The 23,875-nt window shown below is 45.0% G+C and overlaps 1 protein-coding gene across 3 annotated transcripts in view; it reads left to right on the top strand.

Moving 5' to 3' along the window:
• Positions 1-3,655: 3,655 nt before the first annotated feature.
• Positions 3,656-23,875, top strand: part of ARMC2 (armadillo repeat containing 2) — a 68,502-nt gene continuing 48,282 nt past the window's right edge. The window contains exons 1-6 of one of the 3 annotated variants that reach the window (XM_048493067.1): positions 3,656-4,232; positions 11,032-11,164; positions 14,360-14,599; positions 15,885-15,957; positions 16,873-17,044; positions 23,664-23,871. In XM_048493067.1, the coding sequence (XP_048349024.1) occupies positions 14,361-14,599; positions 15,885-15,957; positions 16,873-17,044; positions 23,664-23,871 (692 nt within the window). In that variant the 5' untranslated portion in view covers positions 3,656-4,232; positions 11,032-11,164; position 14,360. The remainder of the gene's footprint in view (positions 4,233-11,031; positions 11,165-14,359; positions 14,600-15,884; positions 15,958-16,872; positions 17,045-23,663; positions 23,872-23,875) is intronic. The other 2 variants (XM_048493058.1, XM_048493050.1) reach the window with 2 other exon arrangements.

The following is a 23,875-nucleotide window of genomic DNA, read 5'->3' as shown; positions in this document are numbered from 1 at the left end:
TATCTCCTTAAGGTGGATTTAAAGGAGAATCTGTTTCAGAGCGTTTAAACAACATACTAAAAGTGATGCTGTTTCAGGGTGGGATTCCCCGGCCTCTCCAAAAAAAAAATAACATCACTTTCAATGTTGCTTTAAAACTAGGGAGCCCTGGGTGTGTCTTAGATTTGTGTGTGGGGCATGTTCTATAATGCGATGGTGACTTTGAGATGACCTGGTGCAAAAAATGTTGTTTGTTCGTGGTGGGGGGAGGGACGCTGCCCGTATGAGGGGGGGGCGCAAAACTCAGATTTTGCCCCGGGCTCCATTTACCCTAGCTACACCCCTGCCTGCCAGGGGTCAGCAGGGGGAGGAGGGGCAACCGGGCCCTGGTACGGCCAGTACCCATGGGGTGTCACGGCCGAGCCCGGGACTCCCCACTGGGCCGTCCCTGGACACTGGGCCGGCCAGCCCCCCATCCACGGGCATCACTGTACCAAGAGGCGGCGGCCTGAGGGGGAGGCCAGGGCCAGTCCTGCGACCCGGGAGGGGAGGAGGGGAGTTGGGTGCCCCCGAGGACCTCCGCGCCTGGCCCTGGCCAGGCCGCCAGGGGTGACCCGAGGGTGGCCGCTGGCGCTGTTGCCTTGCGCCTGGTACCCCCGGCCCCCTGGACGGACCCCGTACTCGTTGGCTTGGTACGTCGGAGCCCCCTGGTGGCTTCCCAAACGACCCCTTGTGCCTTGAGGGAAGCGCCTTCCCGCTGTGGCTGGGTGGTGGAGTCGGCAAGAGCTCCCGATTGGCTCCCCCCCCCGGCCCCAGACGGGGACAGTCCTGGTTACACCCTCCAGTGGGGCCGACTCTGCCCTGCGCTGCAGGTGTGCCATGCTTGGGCGGGCAGGCGATGGGCGTATGTGACCACCTGTGGGTAGTCAACTGAGCTTCCCTGGGCTCGCACTGGGCAGCGGAGAGGTGGGGGTGTGGAGAGCGAGCGCCAAGGCCCCTGCCCCATGAGCGGGGGTGGGGCGGTGGCGGCCGAGCCGCCGGTGAAGTGCTCGCTTGCCCGGCTGCCGGAGCGCTCCCCTGCCCGGGTGCCGGGAGGGGAGCGAAGAAGGCCCGCGGCTCGGTCAGCCGGCTGCGGGCGGGAAGGCCTTGTCCCTGGCGAGCGGGGGTGGGGCGATGGCGACCGGGCCGCCGGTGAAGTGCCCGCCTGCCCGGTTGCGGCCGCGGGCGGAAAAGGCCCCATCCCCCGCGAGCGGGGGCGGGGCGGAGGCGGCTGGGCTGCCGTTCGAGCGCCCCCTTGCCCGGGCGCCGGGAGGGGATCAAAGAAGGCCCGCGGCTCGGCCAGCTAGCCGCGGGCGGGAAGGCCTCGTCCCCGGCGAGCGGGGGGGTGGAGGCGGCTGGGCCGCCGTTGGAGCGCCCCCTTGCCCGGGCGCCGGGAGGGGAGCGAAGAAGGGCCGCGGCCCGGCCAGCCAGCCGGCCGCAGCCGCGGGCGGGAAGGCCTCGTCCCCTGCAAGCAGGGGCGGGGCGGAGGCGGCCGGGCCACTGCCGGAGCGCTTCCCTGCCCGGTTGCCGGGAGGGGAGCGAAGAAGGCCCGCGGCTCGGTCAGCCGGCTGCGGGCGGGAAGGCCTTGTCCCCGGCAAGCGGGGGCGGGGCGATGGCAGCCGGGCCGTCGGTGAAGTGCCCGCCTGCTCGGTTGCGGCTGCGGGCGGAAAAGGCCCCATCCCCCGCGAGCGGGGGCAGGGCGGAGGTGGCTGGGCCGCCGCTGGAGCGCTCCCCTGTCTGGGTGCCGGGAGGGGAGCGAAAAAGGGCCACTGCCAGGCTAGCCGGCCGGCCGCAGCCGCGGGCGGGAAGGCCTCATCCCCCGCGAGCAGGGGCGGGGCGGAGGCGGCTGGGCCACTGCCGGGCGCTCCCCTGCCCGGTTGCCGGGAGGGGATCGAAGAAGGCCCGCGGCTCGGCCAGCGGGAAGGCCTCGTCCCCGGCGAGCGGGGGGGGGGAGGCGGCTGGGCCGCCGCTGGAGCGCTCCCCTGCCCGGGTGCCGGGAGGGGAGCAAAGAAGGCCCGCGGCTCGGCCAGCCGGCTGCGGGCGGGAAGGCGGAAGCCGCTGAAGCGGTCCCCTGCCCGGTTGCCGGGAGGGGAGCAAAGAAGGCCGGAGGCCGCTGGGCCGCCACTGAGGCGCTCCCCTGCCCGGCGCCGGGAGGGGAGAGAAGCAGGCAGCGGCCGGGCCACCGAAGATCGCGGCCCGGCCATGCCGGTTGGGGCAGAGGGCGCCGGGGAACCCCGCCCTGGAACTCTGCGCCCAACTGCGGGCCCGGTAGAAAGGGGAACCCCCAAGGGCAAAGAACCCCAAAATTCAGCCCACCAACAACCAGCCTGACCCCAGCGTCCCACAAGCTTTATTGTTCCAGCCATACTCACACTCGCGCACAATCGGTAGTTCCAATCGTCCAAATCGCTGGCTGGCCGAAGAACATGGCCAGAACAAAGGAGGGCTTCCCCTTTAAAGGGTCAATCTGCCCTCCCCCAGGCAGAAGCGGTCACCTTGGCTCCACCCATCCCACCCCCAGAGGCAACGGCAGCCGGTGGGTGATTCACAGCTGTCTTTCCTTGCCAACTGATGCTAAAATACATATTTGTACTCCCGGGTCGACAGCTATTTGCCCAGTTGCGTATGGGTCGAGAATATCTCAAAGGTAAAAGGAAAAGCTTCGACTGACTCCCTTTGATAGGTGGACACACCCACTTCACTTGAACTTATTACTCAGTATTCGAAGAACCGTTGTTGCTAGGATGAAGTAAGGGCAAAAGCTTCAGAGACACTTGTTGGGCATGCTCAGTTCTGTCACGCATGCTCAGTCTCAGAAAGACAAGAGCGAGCCGGCAACTTTCATGGTACTCTGGCTACAGCAGCAGGAGAACAACGAGCCCACCTGACGACCTTCCTTCGTACCTGACAGATCCTCCGATAAGGTTTATTCCCCCCCCCCCATTACCTTGAGGAAACAGGAGCCCGACGTGTGGAAAGTCCCCTAGCTATAACTAAGCGAGGCTTATGTGTGCGCGTGCGCGTGTATATGGTTGCAATGGTAACAGGCTGCACGCCCGGAACTGGCTGACTGGAGCAGGTATTGGTAAAGGTCTGGTGTAATTTCCTGAGTTCTTCTTTAAAGAAAAGCAGGAGCTCCAGAGAGTTTTCTGTGCTGTCGACCTTAGGTCTTTAGCAGGTTGATCACGTGCGTCCGGCTTCACTTGCACACTTCTGAATCTTGGGGTGACGAAATAAAAATGGCAATCTGAATGCACTGTTTTCTAGACGATAAATAAAAGACACGTGTAGATATATTGTCATTTCTCCGTAGATGAAGGCAGAATCATCTCAACCAGCATGTTGTGCATTCTTTTTAACTGTTGCGGATAATAAACATATTTATTCAGCCGTGCACATAATAAGCACAGGTTCTTTGGTATGTTTTGCTGGATTTTTTAAATGTTAAACTAGGTAATTGTGAATCTAGAGAACAGTTCTGAGCCATCTAATTACCTCTTGTGATATTTGCAGCTGAGTTCCTGTGATGCTTCGGTTCCCCGTTCCTGAGCCCCGGGGCCGGGACCAACCCTCCTTCCCCTGCCCAGGCGTTGTTGTGCCCGTCCTCGCTTCCGGTCTCGGGGGAGCGGTGTAGAGAAGCCAACTTCTTTAGCCACAGGGTGAGGGTCCCTCGGCGGCTGACCCTAAATCTGTGCTCCCGCTCCCTGTTCTGTCCCTTCGAGCTTCCTCCTCACCAGCCTGGCTCACGCCACCTTTCTCTGGTCTCCTGCTCTTTGCTCTCACGCTGCGCCTCCGCTCCATTCTCCGAACTTCACCCCCCCCCCTTCCCCGATGCCCCTCCGGCCTCCTTTTATCTCTTCTTCGCCCCTTTCCTGGGCCCAATCCGAGCCTTCCCCCCGCCCCGCACCGGCCGTCTCTCGGCCCTCTTAACCTTCGCCCCGCCCCCTGGGTCAGGGACGGGGCTGCGGGGCCGGTCTGCTGGCCGGCGGCGGAGGCCGTTGCTCTCCCTCCGGTCTCCTCGCCCGCCGGGGTGTTGAGGCGGTCCTCCGCGCCCGGCCCCTTCTGCGCCGTCTTCGGGGGCCTCTGCGAGTCCCGCGACCCTTTCTAATCCGTTTGGCACAGCAATGTTCACAATGTACCTGGAGGGTTCACAAGCTGGGGTCCTGTGTGAGCCAACCCGGTGACTCCAGGACCAGCCTGTGAGTTGGAGCAAGGTGTATACTTTTTTATTTGTCTAAACTATATGCTTGTGTTTCTTTTTAAAATGCTTTGCATACACTGGGCGGGGGGGGGGGGGGGGGCAGGGTAGCAAAACCAGCTCAATTGTCAGTAAGAAATCTGCCTTTGTAGAGTATTTTTAAAGCATTAGAAAACAGTGAACAGCACAGATAAAAAAAGTTTATCAAATTATTAAATTTCTTAATGGTCTTAGAGTGCTATCTGGGGGTGGGGGTGGGGGTGGGGGTGGGGAAGAGCTGTGGTGTAACCCTGCCATTGCATCAATAGGGGCTCTGCAGCGCTGAGCCAGCACTCCTCTGCCTCAGGAGCCTTTGCCACAGGGGTGATCCCAGGGAGGGAGCTGGCTAGTCTGCTTCCTGAGGCCCTCTGGCCTGGGAACACCCCCTTCAACTGGCATAGATTTACACCAGCTATTTGTGAGGCACAGCCCATTGGGCTGCATAGTGTGGTTGCATGGTGGCCAGAAATAAATGTCTCGTTTTGGCCATGCCGTGTGTAACGGGATGTCCTTATATTCCGGGCGAGGGAGAGATATTATCCCACCGCTAGCCACCAATTGTAACGGGACGTGTGGCCTACAATCAAGGTTCCCACTAAACTGACCAGTGGGGTTTCCTTTGCCACCCACAATACCCCAGGCTAGTGTTCAGGGATCTTCTTTTTACTCTGCTGCCACCATTAAAGAGAAGGAACTAGGAATCCCAAAACTGCTGCTGGCTGCCAAATATATAAAGGATCCCAACTCACATTCGCTCTTGGTTTGAGTGGAATGTCCTTCAGAGTCCCTAAATCAAAAAAAATGGAGGGAACTCAAATTCCTTCGGATTCTAGCCACACAAACAGGCACTCTTCAGTCTCTCACACACAAACGCAGGCTGGCATGAGGGTAATTGGAACACAACACATTAAATTTATTTTGCACCAGAGGCGGTCAATTTTTTCCTGCCGCAATGGAAGTTTTTCAGTTAAAACTACTGCCACAATTACTTTACAGAGCTCCAATCTGGGGAGCAAAAACCGCTGAGAAATTAGAGAGTGTTCAATCTTTGTTTTTTCGTCGTGTATTGGGTCTTCCAAACTCAGTCACGTATCAAGTTCTTTGTTTAGAAACCGGAGCCAAGACGATTTTTTCCCGGGTTTGGCTTTCTTTGTTTAAATACTGGTTTCGCTTTATTTTAGATTCCTCCCCGGCAGTCTGACATATCTTCTGTTAAGCTGACCACTTCCACTCCACCTTGGCACACCAAAATTATCAATCAAATAAACAACATAGGTGTATCTTTGGACCAACTCCTCTACTGATGGATCTTAAAAAACAGGCTTTCGGAGTTTTGAAACAACGTACTCTTGACATTGAAGGGCAGCTTCTCACAGCTGGAGCCTGCAGAACTTGTTCTCCCACATTTTATGGCATTTCACCACCATTGCCGGGTTTTATGGCTAAATATCTGAGTAATTTAATCAATCCACATCTCCGTAGATATTTTATGCTTGCTCGGCTTAATGTGCTACCGACTGCCCAAACAAGAGGCAGATATCATGGCATCCCACAGGAGAACAGGACTTGTTCCTGTGCAGCGGGCCTACCCGAAACAACTGAACAATGCGGTTCTTCATTGTAAAGATTTGGCAGTCTATCGGTTGCTTTTTCTCGAGGCCATCTTGAAGAAATTTTCAGTGAGATCAGACAAGGAAATAGTTTCATACTTGCTTAGTGACCATCATCCCCACACTACTGAATCAGTTGCCAGGTTTTTAACAAAGGCACTTGGATTAAGGGTGAAACCTTTGTGTAAATTTTAGTCAATTGGTTTTAACCTAATTTGTATTTTACCACTTTTTATATGCCATTAAAGGTATTGTATTTGTAATTTGTAAATTTATTTTGAAAACAAAAGAAAGGCTTCTTTAACTGGCTCAGAGAGGTACTTACACTTGATGGTTTCAGAGAGGTTCTTTTCACTTAAAAATTACAGAGCTTCAGATGTTACTTAGGTTTCACACACACACAGACACACGCAGGTGTCTCTTCAGGAACAATTTTGCTTTAGATCTACTAAATTTCTTCACAGACAGACACTAGTCCTTTCTGTTCTACAACCCACTGAACACACACACACACACACACACACACACACACACACACACACACACACACACACACACACACACACAGAGTCTATGCCCTGTGAGATTCTGTCATACAAAGCCACTCTCTCTCTCACTAATCCCAGACTGACCTCACTGCCACTGGATCGGGCCTTCCCAAGACTGGTGTTATACTGGGGTAGGACAGACTCTAGGTCTGGACAGTGTTTATTGTTGTGGAAATGTAGTAGAATGCCTACAAATTGTGTTTGATTAAAAATATTAATTTGTATGAACCAAAGATTTCTAAGAATCAAAATGGAGTTTCTGTATAGTGACCAGCAGGACTGCATGTAAGAAGCAGGTCAAAGGGCATGTTAGAAGCTTGTCAGTGATTATGCAGGCAAGCAAAGATAAATATCTTTAAGATCTTGTCACTAAAGGTTAATACGTGACAGAAGACATATACTTTATAACTTTGTTTTTGTCAGAACCAGCTATAGGGGATAGCTACATGAATAAACAGAATCATAAAAGAGATCAGAGGTTAGAATAGAAATTAATGTGATTAGTTAAATGGAAAAAGTGTTTTTCTATATATGTTAAATGAACACAGACATGATAATGAGAGATTCATATTTATTGGTATGTTACTATAATTCTATTGTATTAGAATCAAAGGTACAATTGTTAGAATCAATGTTTGTATAATCTGTTAAAGTTAAATCATTTCAAACTGGGAAAAGGAAAGTTTTATGATCTAAAAGAATGTAAAAGCCTACATACCCTGGGGAGGTATCTCTCCTCAGGAGCAAACTTATAAAAACAGGTTATTCTTGGAAACAAGAAAAGGCAGAAGTTAAGTTTTATTGCAGCTGTTTGCATATGGGCAGAGGGACGTGAGCAAACAGCATGCTATGTTTGTGTAACAGTAGGAATTAGACACGTAGGATAGAGGTTGTCTTAATGTGACAAGGAGACAGAACTATCCAATGGGATTTTAAGGTTCATGCTTATAGCACATGAAAGGGGTATGGATTATGTATGTGAGTAAGGGGATGAACTGTGACGTATGTATTCTTTGTACCTATAAAGACTAAGGTCTTTCGTATGGTGGGTGTGTCTCTCTTTTGAGAGCACCCAGAAGGGGGGGGGGTGTCTCTTTCGAGTGCACCCAGGGAGAGTTTACCTTCTGTCAGAGATCTTATGTTCTTTTCTATATTCTGTTAAGTAAAAATTGTCTGTTTTATTTCTGATGTCAGATGTCTGATGCTTTTTATTGGGAGTTTGTTTCTAACCTATCTTTTCTCATAACAGCTGCGCAGGCCGGACATGAGTTCTGGCCTCACACTATCAAGCCACTGACTGGCACGTCACTTTGCACCCTACTCAGGGCCTCCTTTCTCTAATCAAACTTCCACAGCTTGTAGAGTAACTGGACTTCTGTCAGCTAACACTGCTGAGACAGAATCCTTCAGTTCAGATCTGACAGACCGCTCTCTGTCAAACTCTGGCTCTTCCTGAATCTCTCTCCCAATCTTGACTAAAAACTCTGACAGGCTCTCCACTGCCTATTTATACTGCTAGCACTTTGGCTCCCCCTAACCCTGGCCATAGGCAACTGTGCCTCTGCTCGACCAATCGAGTGGGTTCTCTTGTATAGTGGAGCCTTCTGTATAACTCTGGCTGTCTCTAAGGCCTTTTCATTAGGCCTTTCACACACACCAGCCCTTCAGGGTGGGGCAAGTCCGTTACACTGCGCTGCTGGGAACCTCTTTGAAGCTGGCATGACCACATTGTCCCTGTCCACCGTTCAACTCCCCTCCCCTTGGATTTCAAAGCCCACAAGGTACTTCTTAATATGGAAATATTAACACAGGCTAATGCATTTAGTCTTTGGAGCTGGAAGAGCTTGGTATCTTTGGTTAGTTAAAAACATCATCAGTCATCGTCATCATCAATCATACATTGAGGAACAGTAGACTCTTAACATTGGAAGACTGAAGACTTTGATTTGGTTGGCACACATACTTGTGGTATGAAAAAGAGAAAGCTAATAAATATATATTGTCGAAGGCTTTCCCGGCCGGAATCACTGGGGTGCTGTGTGGTTTCTGGGCTGTATGGCCATGTTCTAGCAGCATTATCTTCTGATGTTTCACCTGCATCTGTGGCTGGCATCTTCAGAGGATCTGATAGTTGGAAAGGAAAGCAAGTGGAGTATATATACCTGTAAGTTAAAGTCAATAGGTGAGGGCATCTGAATAGGAGTGGCCTGGCAAGTGAGTAACAATGAAGTGTAGCATGTGAGTAACAAAAGAGATAGCAAGGTCAATAGGTGAGGCATCTGAATAGAAGTAGTCTGGCCTTTGTTCCCTTTGATTATCTGTAGTCATCCTGTGCCTGTGTGGAGCTGATTAGTCACTGTCTTGACTCTAGTGTTTTTCAAAACTGGCAACCAAATTCTGTTCATTTTCATGGTTTCTTCCTTTCTGTTGAAATTGTCCATGTGCTTGTGGATTTCAGTGGCTTCTCTGTGTAGTCTGACCACCGGGCTTCCCACTGTAAGAGATTTTTAAAATATCTAATTGTTTATCTCCTAGGTGGTTACAGTAGTATAGTACTGCAAAAATGAAATCTCTGTGTGTGTGTTGTGCTTGGATAAAATATTGGACCAGGGGGGCTTCTTCTTTATGCAATCTTATATTACTACAGTGTTCTAAGATTCTGGTCCTCAAAGCTCTGGTCGTCATTCCAATATAAATGTTTTGGCACTTACACATCAGAATATGTATACATTTTGTTGTATTGCAGGTTGAAAATTATGTGACATGCCTCTTAAAGTTTGTCTTAGGATCTGTAATCACTTGGGTGTTCATGGACTGATGACACAGGGAGCAGTGGCCACATCTATTGGGGTCCTTTACAGGTGTTGCAGGTCTACTATAGGATATAATATCTGATTTTATTAATTTCTGTCTAAGATTGGTGGTCCTTATTAATCCTATCTTTGGTATTTCAGCACATCCTGGTATGTCCACCACTAGGTGCCAGTGTTTATACACTATGCGTTTGATTTCAGATGTTTTATGGGTGTAATCCAATGCCCAAGAAATTGAATTATTGGTATTTTTACTCCTAGGTTTCAATAGGTCTTGCCTGGACACTTGTATTCTTTTCCATGCAGTCTGTAAGACTGGTTTGAGGTAATTTCTAGAGTAATATTGTTGCAACACTTTTTCTGCTTCCACATTAAATACCTCATTTTCAGTTGCATTTCTTCTGGTTCTTATTAATTGACTATATGGCAAATTGATTCTCAAGTGTTTAGGGTGATATGAATCAAAATGCAAAACTCTGTTCATATCTGTAGGCTTGTGGAAACGAGCAAACATTATTTTCTCATCCGTAATGTAAATTTTGGTGTCTAAATAGTTCATATGTGTAGTACTAGAGTTCCCTGTAAATTTTGATAAAAGGAAGTTTTGTCATGACCATAATTTAATATCCAATTTGAGCAGAGGTGGTCAAGAATATGAAAAAAAACAAGAAACAAGAAAAGCTTATAATGAAATTCTGTTGGCAGGCATGACTATGGCTCGTCAGTCAACACTTTTGTCATACGTATCTTTGTAAGGCAAACAGCGATCAAAAGGAGATCTGATTTGAAAGTTAATTAGAACCTTCTACAGGTTGTAATGGTGTTGCCCCACATAATTTGATAATTTCTGCCAGGTTTCCAGCCAGTTAATTAAAATGAAGCTCATATTAATCCAGTAAATGTATTTAATGTATTTATGTTTTTAATGTACCGGTATTTATTGATTGCTGCTATTTATTGATTTATTTATTAATGTATTTATTGATTGCTGCTGAGTTTTAATGGTTTAACTTTATGTTGTATTATTTGCTGTCGGGAACAGCAGTGTTGGGAGCTGCCTCGAGCCCTTCGGGGATGAGGCAGCCTACAAATTTAATAAATATATTTAATAAATAAATGATATCCCTCAAGAGCAAAGTGTAATATTTTGTAGGTAGTATCTTCGAAGACTGGAAATCATTGACATGAAGCTGTATGTCACTTGATAACTGCAACATGAAGCTAAGATGTGAATAAATACAATATTTTTCACATATTCAATTGTTGGTCATGTATAAGTTCTGGAGCAGAGAAATCAATTCTATGTGCATGCATTGAACCAGCTCGTACACTAACCTTTAAAGAAAGATATCTGAACTTTTTGCACAGCTAAATAAAGTCTGTGCATTATTTGTGCTATATTTAAAAAAAAGAGAGAAAATGAGTGCTTGAAAAAGTCCACAAGAAGCCAGCCTTGAACTGTGAGAAATCATATTAGAAGTTAAATCGGTCGGCCTTTTTGCAGTAGTGAAACAGCAAATTAATAGTATATCGATTAGATTGCTAATGGTATTTACAAAGAAATTGGGCTGGTGTATTTCCTCAAGGTGTGTAAATGTGGAAGGAATCCTTCATTGATGCATGAACTGTGTGTGACTTGCCTTTTTAGATGTTGATCCATCTAAATCCTATTTGAATTTTTTGTGTATGTTGTGGTTACAATTTACACTTTCATGTAGAAAGCAATACTTCTTTTCTGTCAGAAACATCCCTTGATAACTTGTATTGTTTGTTTTGACAGCAACTATTTTTTCTCTCTCATTCAGATCCTGCTGTGATATTGTATTATTCGTTGAATCTTCAGCTTGTGGGTGTTTATATGGTTATCTAATAAAGTTTTCCATGGATTTGGGAAGCATTTTTCTTTGACTCTGAACCGGATATTTCTTGAAACCTTTGGTGAGTATCTTTAGTGTATGTTAGACTAACTTCCCACATTTCTGTGGTGTTTCTTTGCTATTAATAATAAAGTGGTGAGACCATAATCATTTGAACTTCAGTACTGCCTGAAGCTTTGAGCTGGTCAGGGAGAAGTCCATTAGGTTTCAAACCAATCTTTTTGTATGCACTGTGTTAAATCAAGCATAAAGCATTTTGTTGATAGATTTTTTTTTTAATGCTAGACCGTTCTTTGGACAACAAAATTCCATCTCAAAATGACATCAGTGTATTCTGTACTGTTTTATTTTATGGGAATTCAGCATTTTTGGTCTTTTCATTGTATAATAGATACTAAAAACCTTTGAGTAAGCTTTACTTTGCAACTGTTTCCCATATGATCTGCAAACCTGGCAGTTTTTTCCCCTTCTTTTGGACTTAGGTGTTATGGCCCTGATTACTCCCATATATTATTACAATATATTTTCTTTAAAATTATATTGGCAAAAGCCAGTTTTCACAGCACCTCTCTGTGTAGGTAGCAGCATGCTCACCTGACAGCAAGCCAAAGGTCAAAAGTTTGCTTTAACATGATCTAATTAAGAGAATGAGTTACTCCTGTATAACCTGCAGGCCTCATCCTGTTTAAGGGCATGCTTGATTACCACACCTTGCAAAGATACTGTTAAGACAAAGAATATGGAAAGCCACCTCAGCATCAGATACTGCATTTCCCTATCTCTTCTGGAAACCAAGTCAGCAACAAAGGGTTGCTCCTCTGAATCTCCTCTACCTTTGTTATGACTTTCCTAAACCACTCACCTCACCCCGGTCTAAACGTCTTAGCCAAACCTGAATATCTTGGGCAGTGACTCTAAAGAGTTAATCTGCCTGGAAGCCTTACAGGGGTTCCTTGTTTAGTTTAACAATGTAATTTGGCTACATTGTCCCGGGCTTAGCAATAATTGAGCTGATTAATTAGCTCTGCACCCCAAACCCTGCACAGATGTGAAACCTAGTGCAATTGGTTCCTTTTCCCGCCAAGGAACGATCTACCTTATAAAAGTTTAGCTCACCTACAACACATTGCTCATTACTAGCCTGTGCCTCCCTTGGTCTGGTCAGTTTGAGACACGATATCGTCTTCTACTGGGTTTCTGTGCTGGCGTGGAATCCCTGCCTTCTACTGCTTCGTGTGCTTCTTAAGATCGTTAGATAACATATCACCCTGCTAATTCCCAATTCCCTCTCTATCCTCCCATCTACGTTTCCAACCTTTCTATATACTAGGAACTTGTATGTATGTGCTCTTATGCCTTGCTGTATGCATGCGTTTTGAACCAAATTTATATAAATATTTGAAAACTCAATTTGGACTCTTACATTACTCTGCGGATCGCTCATTGCCAAATCCCTTCCCCGTATAAATAGTCTAAAAAATCCCCTCCTAGCAACCTCTCACATTGCTAAAGCTGAGTGTTCATTCCCCTTCGCTGTTTTAAAATCATATGTGTGCTGTTACACTCTTAGCAGCTGGTGGAGATTCCCTTTAATAAATTTATAACCCCTGTTAGGCTAGGTAACATAGGGCAGTGGTGGAGTGGGGGAGGAGTTTGCTGTAAATTCCCTGCATTGGATTGGACAACTCTTGTGTCACTCCCAGCTCTATGTTTCTGCGTTAAATCTCCATTTGCAGATAACTGCCACTTGCAATAAGCAGCCAAAAGTAAAACATTTTTCTTCACTAAGTTCCTATGCTGTGTATTTCTACACACAAGACACAAAGTTTTCATAGGGGCCACCCATGTGAAGTTTGGTGCATGTATGCTTGAGTCATATGATCATCAACATACAAATCTCAGATATGAATTAGCATAAATCCTATGCAAATGCTTCGTTACATAATGGCCATCTTGTAAGCTGGAAAGCAGCACTCATGTCTGATAGGTGCTCCCATGCCAGGGACAGGCTCTATACACTTAGAGGTAATTCCAGACTGTCCTCTGATTTTAACAATGATGTTCGAAGTTCAAAGTTCAAAGACCTTTATTAGGCATTAAAACATAGCAGAGCTAAGTAATCCAAATACAGTTTTACAAGATAGAACAGGTACTCCTGTTTCAAAAATGCATACATCAGAGCGAAAGAGGAGACCAGGAAATTATTTCGTAATAGTGAGCAAGAATTTGGCCACTATGTCCAATTGCTTGGGATTCTCTGTATTCAGAAGATAGTTCAGTTTAAGATTAAAAAGGCTTGGATGGACCAGTAGGGGATCCCCTAGAAACAGGTTTGGTCTAAAATCGCTAAATTTTGGACAAACTAATAAAATGTGCTCTTAACAATGATCTCTCTCTCAGAGGTTTGACAGTATTCACAAGTACGCTTTTGCTGTGAAGGTGCCGTGAATCTCTCTGGGGAAAAGGTTAGTGGAAATGTGTTGGTTCTCGCTCTGGTCAATAGCCACCTCAGCTTAGGGTCGGACAAGATGTTTAAATATGCAGCTGTCTTGCATTTCCCGGGCATGATGTTAAAATGGAGGGGAGAGAACAAGCTCCTTGCTTTACTAACTAGATATTGGTGTTCCTGGTCGAATAGCCGTACCTTGATACAACGTTGTATCTCGCTGGGAGAAAGCATGAGGAGCTGGTCCCAAGAAAGACCCAGGGAGGAAATCTTTGATTTGATATGAGCCTACTCAGGTAGAAGATTGAAGTTAGAGTGGAGGGTGCAATAAATGAGACTGTTAGGGTTGTTAGCGAAAGCATAACCGAATCCAAAATTTAAAGGTGGCCCACCATGCTTTTTGTTTCAAGAGGTAACTAATCCTGCCTCGAGGCAGAGGGCGGCTAGGGTACGCAGAATGGGGGGGACCCCAAAAAGCTTATATAAAAATTTAGATTGTATTCGCTCCAAGGATATATGCCAGGCTTCGATCCATAGGGAAACGAACAATGATGTGTATTTCTTATGTGTTGCTTGATTGTGGAAGATAGTGGCAAATAGAGCAATAATAGCAGGCACAGTGCAAAACTGGAAAATAACAATTTTGCTGGAATGTGGATCAGACTGACTTGCAGTATTAAGTGTGGACAGATGGTTAAATTAAGTGGGCTGATGACAATTGCAGTGCATCAGAGTGTGATCTGAATTGTGAAAAGTTCACATTGCTAATCAGCCCCTGGTAATTTTATGTTTTATGTTTCTTCTATGCAGAATGTTAAGTACTTACTACAAGAAGATGTCATCAAGGAACAGAAATATGGAAAATTCAGGAGTTTTCTACAGGCCCTCATTTGCCGTTCAGAAGAGCAGTGCTGAGATCATAAATGAGGCCCGAAATGCATTAAGAACATTAAGAACCAAAAGACCATTTACACCCAGAGAGGAACAAAGGAAGCTTTTTGGATCTGCCTCTTCAAGGACACCTGAAAATAGACCTCCTTCTTCTTTTAGGTATAGTAGCTTGGGAAGAGATGTAGTCAATGGTGGGATCCAAAAATTTTAATAACAGGTTCCGATGGTGGTGGGATTCAAACAGTGGCGCCACCGCACACACGCACCTCCAGTCCCTATTGGGCAGGGAGGTTGCTTTAGTAATCCCTTCTCGGCACTCAGAAAAAATTAGTAACCACTTCTAGAGAAGTGGTGACAACTGGTTGGATTCCACCTCTGGATGTAGTCATACATTTGGTCTCATCAGGGAATGGAATTCACTTGGAGTTTGTCTCACTACTGTTGGTTAAGTAGTGTCATAGAAATACAAAAGGCAGGTTTGAAATAGTCGAGTTGTTCCAGTAGAAGATAATTCCTTCCTGCCAGATAATATGGAGCTACTAATAAAATACGGTAGAAATAGTTTAAAGGTCTTTCAAACTCAAGACAGTTAAATTTTCAGTCCAAAGTTATTCTTAAGTTTTGTGTGTAGGAACCAGAAAGATTGGCTGCCTGTTTGTCTCATTTTCTGCTTTTGTTGATTTCCTGATCCTTGAAGGAATTGTGTCTACAGAAGAAGCACGGCTGTTGTACAGACTGCAATTCAATAGCAGGGACAGAAGAAATCCAGAGCACAGTGGTTTTAATTCTTACTCCATGTAATAATTCTTACTCCATGTAATAAGCAGGAGGGGGGGTGCTGTCAAGTCACTGCCGACTTATAACAACCTCATAGTTTTTTCAAGGCATGAGACATTCAGAGGGTTGTCGTTATCTGTCTCGGCATCGTGACTCTGGCATATCCATCCAAATACTAGCCAGGGTTGAGGCTGAAAGTGTGTGACTGACGACCCAAGGTGACCCAGCACTCTTCCATGATACGTGGGGGCTTGAATCTGAGATTCCCATGTCCTAGGCCGATAACCACTATGGGCACTTTTGCACATGCAGAATAATGCACTTTCAATCCACTTTCACAGTTATTTGCAAGTGGATTTTGCTATTTCGCACAGTAAAATCCAGCTGCAAAGTACATTGAAAGTACTTATTCTGCATGTGCGAAAGTACCCTATACCACACTAGCTGTCATTATAAGTAGGCACCATGACTTATAGCCAACCTATTTTTTTCTTTAACCTCCGTATTACTATTTTGCCTAGTATTCCAAATAAGCTCTTTGGGAGCATATAGAACAGTTTGGCAAAGTAGCACTTTCTCTGTGTTACCGTATACACAGAAGATACCCTTTTGATGGAGAAATAGATGTCTTTGCATTAATTAAGAGTAACATTTTTTTCAATTCCAGTCTCCGTGCTTCCAGCTTTGAATCAGCTGAACCAAGGCATGTTTCTTGTTCACGCCTTAGCCCACTGGATCATGTGCGTATTACCTATTGGCATAGATGTGTGCGCTTAAAAGTCAAAAATTTTGCACATAGGACATCAACATTCTTAAAATGAAGCCAGAATTCTGTACCTGCACAAGTGAAGCCCACTGGCACCCAAGCCTCATTCTACACACCCACCATCTTTGCGGAGGGGGCACATTTCTGGCTTCTCAGGGATGTTAAAAAACTGTTTTTAATTTTAATGTTCTCAGTGACAAAAAATAGTATTTGGAGTATCAACAAATTACAAACAAAAATACACAAACTTAAAACAGTGTTCCTGTAAACAATGTGAAGATTATTCCATAGGTAAGGCGTATATAATATTATAATTTAAGGGACACCTTTGTTCCTTTTAAGCAGATACTTGCAGCTGCACTAAAATTCTCAGTAAAGTTAATTTTTCTTCCTGTATCAGTTTCTATGCTTCTGTCTCTCATTTTATGGAATCGTAGCACATACTGCTCTATCGGAGTTAATATTGTTATTTTAATTTTTATCATATTATTTTTCTCCGGATTACAAGGTGCATTCTCCAGAAGTACAATATTTTTGGAAATTTGTAATTACATTTTGTAGACTTTTACTACAGTGCATGAGCCTGGCATCTCTCAAGAAATGTCTCTCCCTATGTGAGCTCACATGTGTCCTAATATCTCAAGGACCCTGTTCCAGGTGCCATCTACTTGGCAGGTAATATCAAGTAGGACATAAAATATGATTTGTCCAGTGGTGGCATCAAGATTGTGGAAGATTTGCTGGGAGAAAAGTTTCTCGGTAAATAGCTTGTGGTAGGAACCATGATTGTGTATAAGATGTTTCTCTTGATGCTACTCTGCTTGCATTAACTGGTGCAATAACATAAAACCACTTCATATGTTGTATTTTGTTATTTTTATTGCAACAGAAACCAAATATTTTGTTATCTTTCACAAGCAATGAAGAGTATCACATTCCCCCCCTTAAGCTGCCAGTGGATTCAGAGGAGATTGGAAAGGTCAGAAATGCCCATACACGTTTGTTTAGAACTGCCTCTCATGGAAATCTTCTGAATGATAAAATTTTCAGTTCAGTTGAGAGTAAGTTCACTTCCATTTAATTATTTTTACCAGTATCTGTTAAAGAATTTGTTTTGAGACTGAGGGGTTGGCCTGCCTCAGAGGTTCCCAAACTTTTTTGGGGACACCTCTCCCTTGGTTTCGTAAACTCATCCCCAGTGCTCCCTACCCTATCATAAAAAGCAGGATTTAGAATAGTGGTTTGCATGATCCACTAAGGAAGTCTGCAAATTGGTATAGCTCACAACAGTCTGTATTGCATTTAAAAAGAGCTGAAATATACATAGCAATGACCGATTCGGCCTTAATAAGATTGACCTGTGTTTTTTTTTTTTTTGCAACTGGATTCATTTCATTGAACTTTGCAGATAATTTTGCTAAGCAAACAATGTCACACCAGATCCCTTTGAATTCATCACTGGGCAAAGCATCCATGTCTTTAAAAAGCACCACAACTGTGTCAAAAAGTATCTCATGTAATTGCCTTTTGATAGCTAATGAATAGTCAGTCATTGAGAGCATGAGCATTAATTCTATTCACTGCAATAATGTAATGACTTGTTCACTAATGCCAATAAAGGCTTAACAACAATAACAACAACAACTTGTTCAGGTGATCACTGAGGTTTTTTGGCAACCAGATGTTGGTGATGAATGACACAGTGAATTGTAAAATCATTTGGCAGCTAAATGACTGTGGCTTAGAGCAGATGGTTGTGGAACCAACCAGGGGAGAGGTGATCCTAGATCTAATTCTATGTGGGACCCAGGACCTGGTGCAGGAAGTCAGTGTTGTTGAGCCGCTAGGGAACAGCGACCACAATGCTGTCAGATTCAGTATCTCAGCATGCGAACAAGTGGCAACTACTAATGTAGTTACATTCGCCTTCAGAAAGGGAAATTTCTCAAAGATGAGGGGGATAGTGCACAGGAAGCTGAAAGGGAAAATCAAGAGAGTCAAAACTGTCCAGGATGCTTGGAGGTTATTTAAAAACACAGTAATAAAAGCTCAGCTGGAATGTGTTCCACAGGTTAGAAAAAGAGCAGCACCCAGTCCAAAAGAAAGCCACCATGGTTAACAAGAGAGGTTGAGGAAATTATCAGAAAAAAGAAAATGTCTTTTAGAAAATGGAAGTCCAGTTTGACTGATGAAGAATATGAGAGGGAACACAAATGGTGGCAAAAGAGGGGCAAGTTAGCTGTAAGGGAGGCAAACAAGGATTATGAGGACAGCGTGGCTGCCAAGAGCAAGACCAGCAACAAACGGTTCTTCAAGTACATCAAAAAGCAGGAAGCCCGGCAAAGGGAAGCTGATAGGCCCGTTACATGACAAAAGAGGAACAAAGGGTGTATTATAAAGATGGCAGGGAGATTGCAGAGAAGCTGAATATGAATTCTTTGCATCTGTCTTCACCCAAGAGGAGGTGAGAGGAACATTCCTGCACCTGAACCAAGCTTCTTAGGAATCAAATTCGATGAACTAGCGATGACAGTGGTAGACAAAGGAAGAAGTTCTGGCAGCCATTGATAAACTAAATGCTACCAAATCCCCTGGCCCAGATTGCATTCACCCAAGAGTTCTTAAAGGGCTCAAGCATAGAAATTGCTGATCTTCTCACTTTAATATGCAACTTAGCCTCTGCAAATCAGGCTCCATCCCTAAAGACTGGAAGATGGCCAATGTCTCACACAGTCTTTAAGAAAGGATCTAGGGGGGACCCGAGAAATTACAAGGCCAGTCGGTTTGACATCTGTTCCTGTGAAATTAGTGGAATCTATCATTAAAGATAAAATTATAAGTATGTAGAAAAAGCAAGACCTGCTGAGAGAAAGAGTCAGCATGGCTTTTTTGCAGAACAAATCCTGTCTTACAAACTTACTGGGAGTTCTTTGAGGGTGTAAAGCAGGCATGTGGACCAGGGAGTGAACCGGTGGACATTGTCTACTTGGATTTCCAAAAGGCTTTTGACAAAGTTCCTCATAGAGAGACTGTTGTGAAAGGCACATCAGCAATGAAGGAATAAGAGGGGAAGTCCTCCTATGGATTCAAATCTGGTTGAGCCACAGGAAACAAAGGAAATGGAGTGTAAATTGGAAGTTCTCTATGAAAATGGAGAGATATCGGGAGTGGGTGCCCCCCAAGGATCAGTGTTGCGAGAGTGCTCGCTAACCTATTCATAAATGACCTGGAAGTAGGGAATTGCAGGTGGCGTGGTGGCCAAGTTTGCAGATGATGCCAAATTATGTAAATTGGAGGCAAGGAACCCGCAAAGGATTCTGAAGAGCTCAAAGCGGACCTTGATAAATTAAGGGTGAGTGACTCCAGAAATGGCAAATGCAGTTCAATGTAGCAAAACCTAAAGTGATGCACATAGGGGCAAAAAATCCAAACTTCACATGCACGCTACAGGGTCCAGTGCTTATATCAGTCACAATATCCAGGAAAGAGATTTAGGCGTCTAAGTTGGTAGATCCATGGGAATGTCAGCTCAATGCATGGCAGCTGTAAAAAAGGCAAACTCTATGCTGGGGATAGTGGGAAAGGAATTGAGGAGAATAAAACTGCAAAGATTGTCATGCCCATATACTACATAAAACGGTAGATGCGAGCTGCCACTTGGAGTACTGTGTCCAGTTCTCAGTCGCTTGCGCATCTCAAAAAGGATGTTGAAGAGATAGAAAAAAGTGCAGAGAAGGGCAACAAGGATAGTTGAGGATTCTGGAGCTGTTACTGACTTAGCCCGGCTTACTCGTAGTAGGTCACCTTGCAGGATTGCAATACAAACAAGAACGAGAAAAGACCACACAATCACCAGTGCAGTTCTGTTTGTTGCTAATGCTACTGTCAAAGTGCTCCTCCATGATACAAATTGTTTCCAGGCGCACTTTTACCCTGTAGTCTGTGCCAACTATATACAATTGAAGTGCCAATCAGGTGCCCATGCTCTTATCTGACTTTACACAGTGTGCTCAGAGACAGAGTCCCGCCTTCACGCAGCCACAAAGGTGATGCAGCACAATAACATCAACAAGACCTGTCTGCTAGCAGACTCACGCTGGTAGGCGTCTCAAGGTAAGTTCCAGCGATTTCGATCCACAGGCATTCGTCCTTGATATACAGCAGTTGGGAGCTCTCCACTGCCAAGGCTGATGAATGCTCTCGCTTGCTCCTCGGCCCTTATCTGTATGGCATGGAAGCTGCTTGGGTAAAGGAGTTTCCACAAAAGTCCCTGGAAATCCTCATGCAGAAGATAAGCTTTCATCTTCATACACAAGAGTCACATGGTTCTGCTCTGTTAGCATTCGAAAGGCAAGCCAGAAAAAGACGCAGCCATGGTGCAGCCGTAAACTGTTAGCACACAGCAATTCAAACAGTTACTCATGAGTAGAGAGAGGCAGATTCTGGGCCCATAACCTGTTGAAGCAGCGGCTTACTCGCGAGTAGGTCACCTTGCAGGATCTATGATATGCAAACAAGTACCGAAAGACACACAGTCACCAGTGCAGTTCTGTTGTGCTAACTACTTGTCAAAGTGCTCATGCCAGATTACAGGTGTTTCCAGGCACACTTTACCTACATGTAGTCATGACAACTGAGGTGAGGTGCCAATCAGGTGCCCATGTCTTATCTGACTTTGCACATGGTACAGTTGTGCACACAGCCCTAATTATGCACACGGCACCTGCTGGAAGGCAGGTCCACCTGTCATCTAGATTTTGTCCATCTGAACACATGTTCTGACAGGAGCACCTTCCCTATGAGGAGAGGCTGCAGCGTTTGGGACTCTTTAGTTTGGAGAGGAAGCGGCTGAGGGGGGATATGATTGAAGTCTACAAAATTATGCATGGGGTAGAAAATGTGGAAAGAGAGAAATTTTTCTCTCTTTCTCACAATACTAGAACCAGGGGGCATTCATTGAAAATGCTGGGGGGAAGAGTTAGGACTAATAAAAGGAAACACTTCTTGATGCGAGGTGTAGTAGGTGTTTGGAATATGCTGCCACAGGAGGTGGTGATGGCCACTAACCTGGATAGCTTTAAAAGGGGCTTGGACAGATTTATGGAGGAGAAGTCGATTTATGGCTACCAATCTTGATCCTCCTTGATCTGAGATTGCAAATGCCTTAACAGACCAGGTGATCGGGAGCAACAGCCGCAGAAGGCCATTGCGTTCACATCCTACATGTGAGCTCCCAAAGGCACCTGGTGGGCCACTGCGAGTAGCAGAGAGCTGGACTAGATGGACTTTGGTCTGATCCAGCTGGCTTGTTCTTATGTTCTTATGTTCTTATGTTTTTTCAAATGAGCAACATACCGACGTTAGCGGACTATAATTGGTGGTGCTCCATCAGTTGCACAAGCAAGCATGCTATTAAGCCACATTTCCTTGTCTTTGAAGAACTACTCAACCACAGCACCAGCACTCCCTGCCACCACTGTCCTAAATGAAGGATCTCAGTCTGTGTTATTGCTAAAGTAATGAGCAGGTTAATTGCAACCATAACGTTGCAATTAATAGTGCACCAAACTTTAGAATAGTTTTTCTTGACTGGACTTGGTGGGAGAAAGGATTTAGTAAGTGTATAAAAACATGATTATCTTGCAGAAAAATTCAAAAGACTCCGCTTTTGAATATTAATGGTAGTGTATATAGGTGTGTATAGGAAGTAATAAAAACATACAGAACAAGGAGTATATCCTGCATGGGAAGGCTGAAGGGGAATTACTTCCAAGTCAGGAGTGCTTTGATTGTGTATTCCTGCATTGCAGGGTTGGACTTGATGGCCCCTGGGGTCTCTTCCAACTCTATGATTCATTTGGGGATACCAATAGATCCAGAATAAAGGTAGTAGCTCTGCCTCAGTATTACTATTTTGAGGTTTAAAAACATTTGCATACCTTCTGGTTGATTTCCTTTCTTGTATTCAGGGACTTCTCCAGGTGCACCACTCAAACAGATGTAGGTTATAATGGCTCTTGACCGGAATAAAGTGGGCTGCCCCCATGATGCTGCCTAAATCTGCCCTCAGGACCTGGTTTTGTTATAGTGTATAACTGTTGCAGGGCAGGGGGTTGGAACATGGCATTCAGCTATTCTTTAGGCGGGAAGTCCAATGTTCTGATCTCCCACAGGCCCCTGGGATGCAACTGATAGAAGAACTGAAACTACTCAGTTCCTTAGCAGAGAAAACACAGCAGAGTTGTAAAAAAGAAATTATTATTTAATACAGTTCCAAATATAAAAGTCAGGCTACAAAAATATATATTTACAAAAAGAAGAGAAAGACAAAATAGTACTGTGCTAAAAAGCACTGGCAAGCAAAACAAGCAGCATAAGGACAAGGAGTAAAAGGTAGAGGAGGAGAGGTAAGGAGCATGGAAGCTACACCATAATATACAGCATTAAAGGTCAAACTCAATCAACCAGTTAACTGCCCAGCTGCCCTGCATTAACACACAGTAACCTAATGGTGCAACTGTGTTGCTCCTGCAATTACTTACAAGATATGCCAAATATTCTAACAGCAACTGAGAATTTCCCTGTCCTGGACTGGGGTTCTGATCACTAACACACACACACGCACGCACTTGTCACAATAGAGAACTTAATAGAAAAATTGGGCCCCCAGTTGTCCCCGCAGAAGGCAGTTGGTGTCCCCTCCCCCTACTCTGAATTTTGGTGAGCAGTCGGAACACCACTATGCTCACACAGCCTCATAGAAGGGGGCTGCAGGCAGCAGGATTGATACACCAAAATAACTAATACTTCTTTTGGAATGTTTATATAGATTTGTATGTCAATTCGATGACATATGCAGATAGTACATTCAAACCGTTGTTGATTAATCTTTTAAAATAATACATTTGTAGTGTTCAAAATAATGCATTCTTGATACGAGTCATTTTCACAATAATCTCACAGAATAAAATTTGTTTTACGTGACCATGATCTAGTCTAAACTCATCATTACTAATGCTGCTGCATTAAAAAATGTTCTTGTGCAAAGTTTAGAAAGCGGAATTTTTATACAAGTGTAAAGATTCAAGCCTTTAATGTGTCCTTAATTTTAAAAAAATATTTTAAGTCCATGTTTTATTGCAGAGGTCCCTAATCTTTTTGTGCATGTAGACACATTTGGAATGCTGACACGGCATGGTTGGTGTAGCAACAAAATGGCTGCCCCAAATGGCTGCTGTAGGAGTTGGGGCCAACCACAAAATGATTGCCTCAGCTTAACTTCAGTAACAACATAGATTCTTGTGCGGTAGGCGCAGTTGCTGCCAGAGCAACATTTAAAAAGCTCTGCAGGCCAATCAAATCTCCAATAGTCAGTCAAAAGCCTTATTGGGCAAAAATCCGACTTTCCCCCACCCACTTCCTCAGTGGGTGCTGTGGCGTTCATGGGCACCACATTGAGGCCCCTGTTTTATAGAATGATCTTTGCTGCAAAAAGAGTTAACCTGCATTGATTCACTTGGTATAGATGTCTTTTTCTGTGCTGATGAGGGATAGCATGGACAGTTAGTAAAAAGTGAATGAAAATATGATACAGAATTCTTGTGACAGTTCAAAAATTTCTTCCTGTATTTTTGCCTTGGAAGAATATTTTAGCAATATAGTGACTCTTTGTTAATGCAGGTAAGAGACTGAATTTTGAAGAACAAGCTACCCTGGATGATGTTCCAAGAAGCAATGAAGATTTTTCAGCAAAGGTAACAGTCCAGTCAAGCGTTGAAGATGAGGGTCTTCCATTAACGTACAAAGAGCATAATGATGAGGTAGCAGGAGAACAAACCTGTTCGGAAATGACAGAAATAGCAGCGCCATCTCAAGGCATCAGTAAAAGGTCA

This window comes from Sphaerodactylus townsendi, linkage group LG01 (assembly GCF_021028975.2).
Source record: "Sphaerodactylus townsendi isolate TG3544 linkage group LG01, MPM_Stown_v2.3, whole genome shotgun sequence".
In the NCBI taxonomy this organism is placed as follows: Eukaryota; Metazoa; Chordata; class Lepidosauria; order Squamata; family Sphaerodactylidae; genus Sphaerodactylus; species Sphaerodactylus townsendi.
The sequence above is the reverse complement of the archived record's forward strand: the minus strand, read 5'-3'. Positions and strand labels throughout refer to the sequence as shown.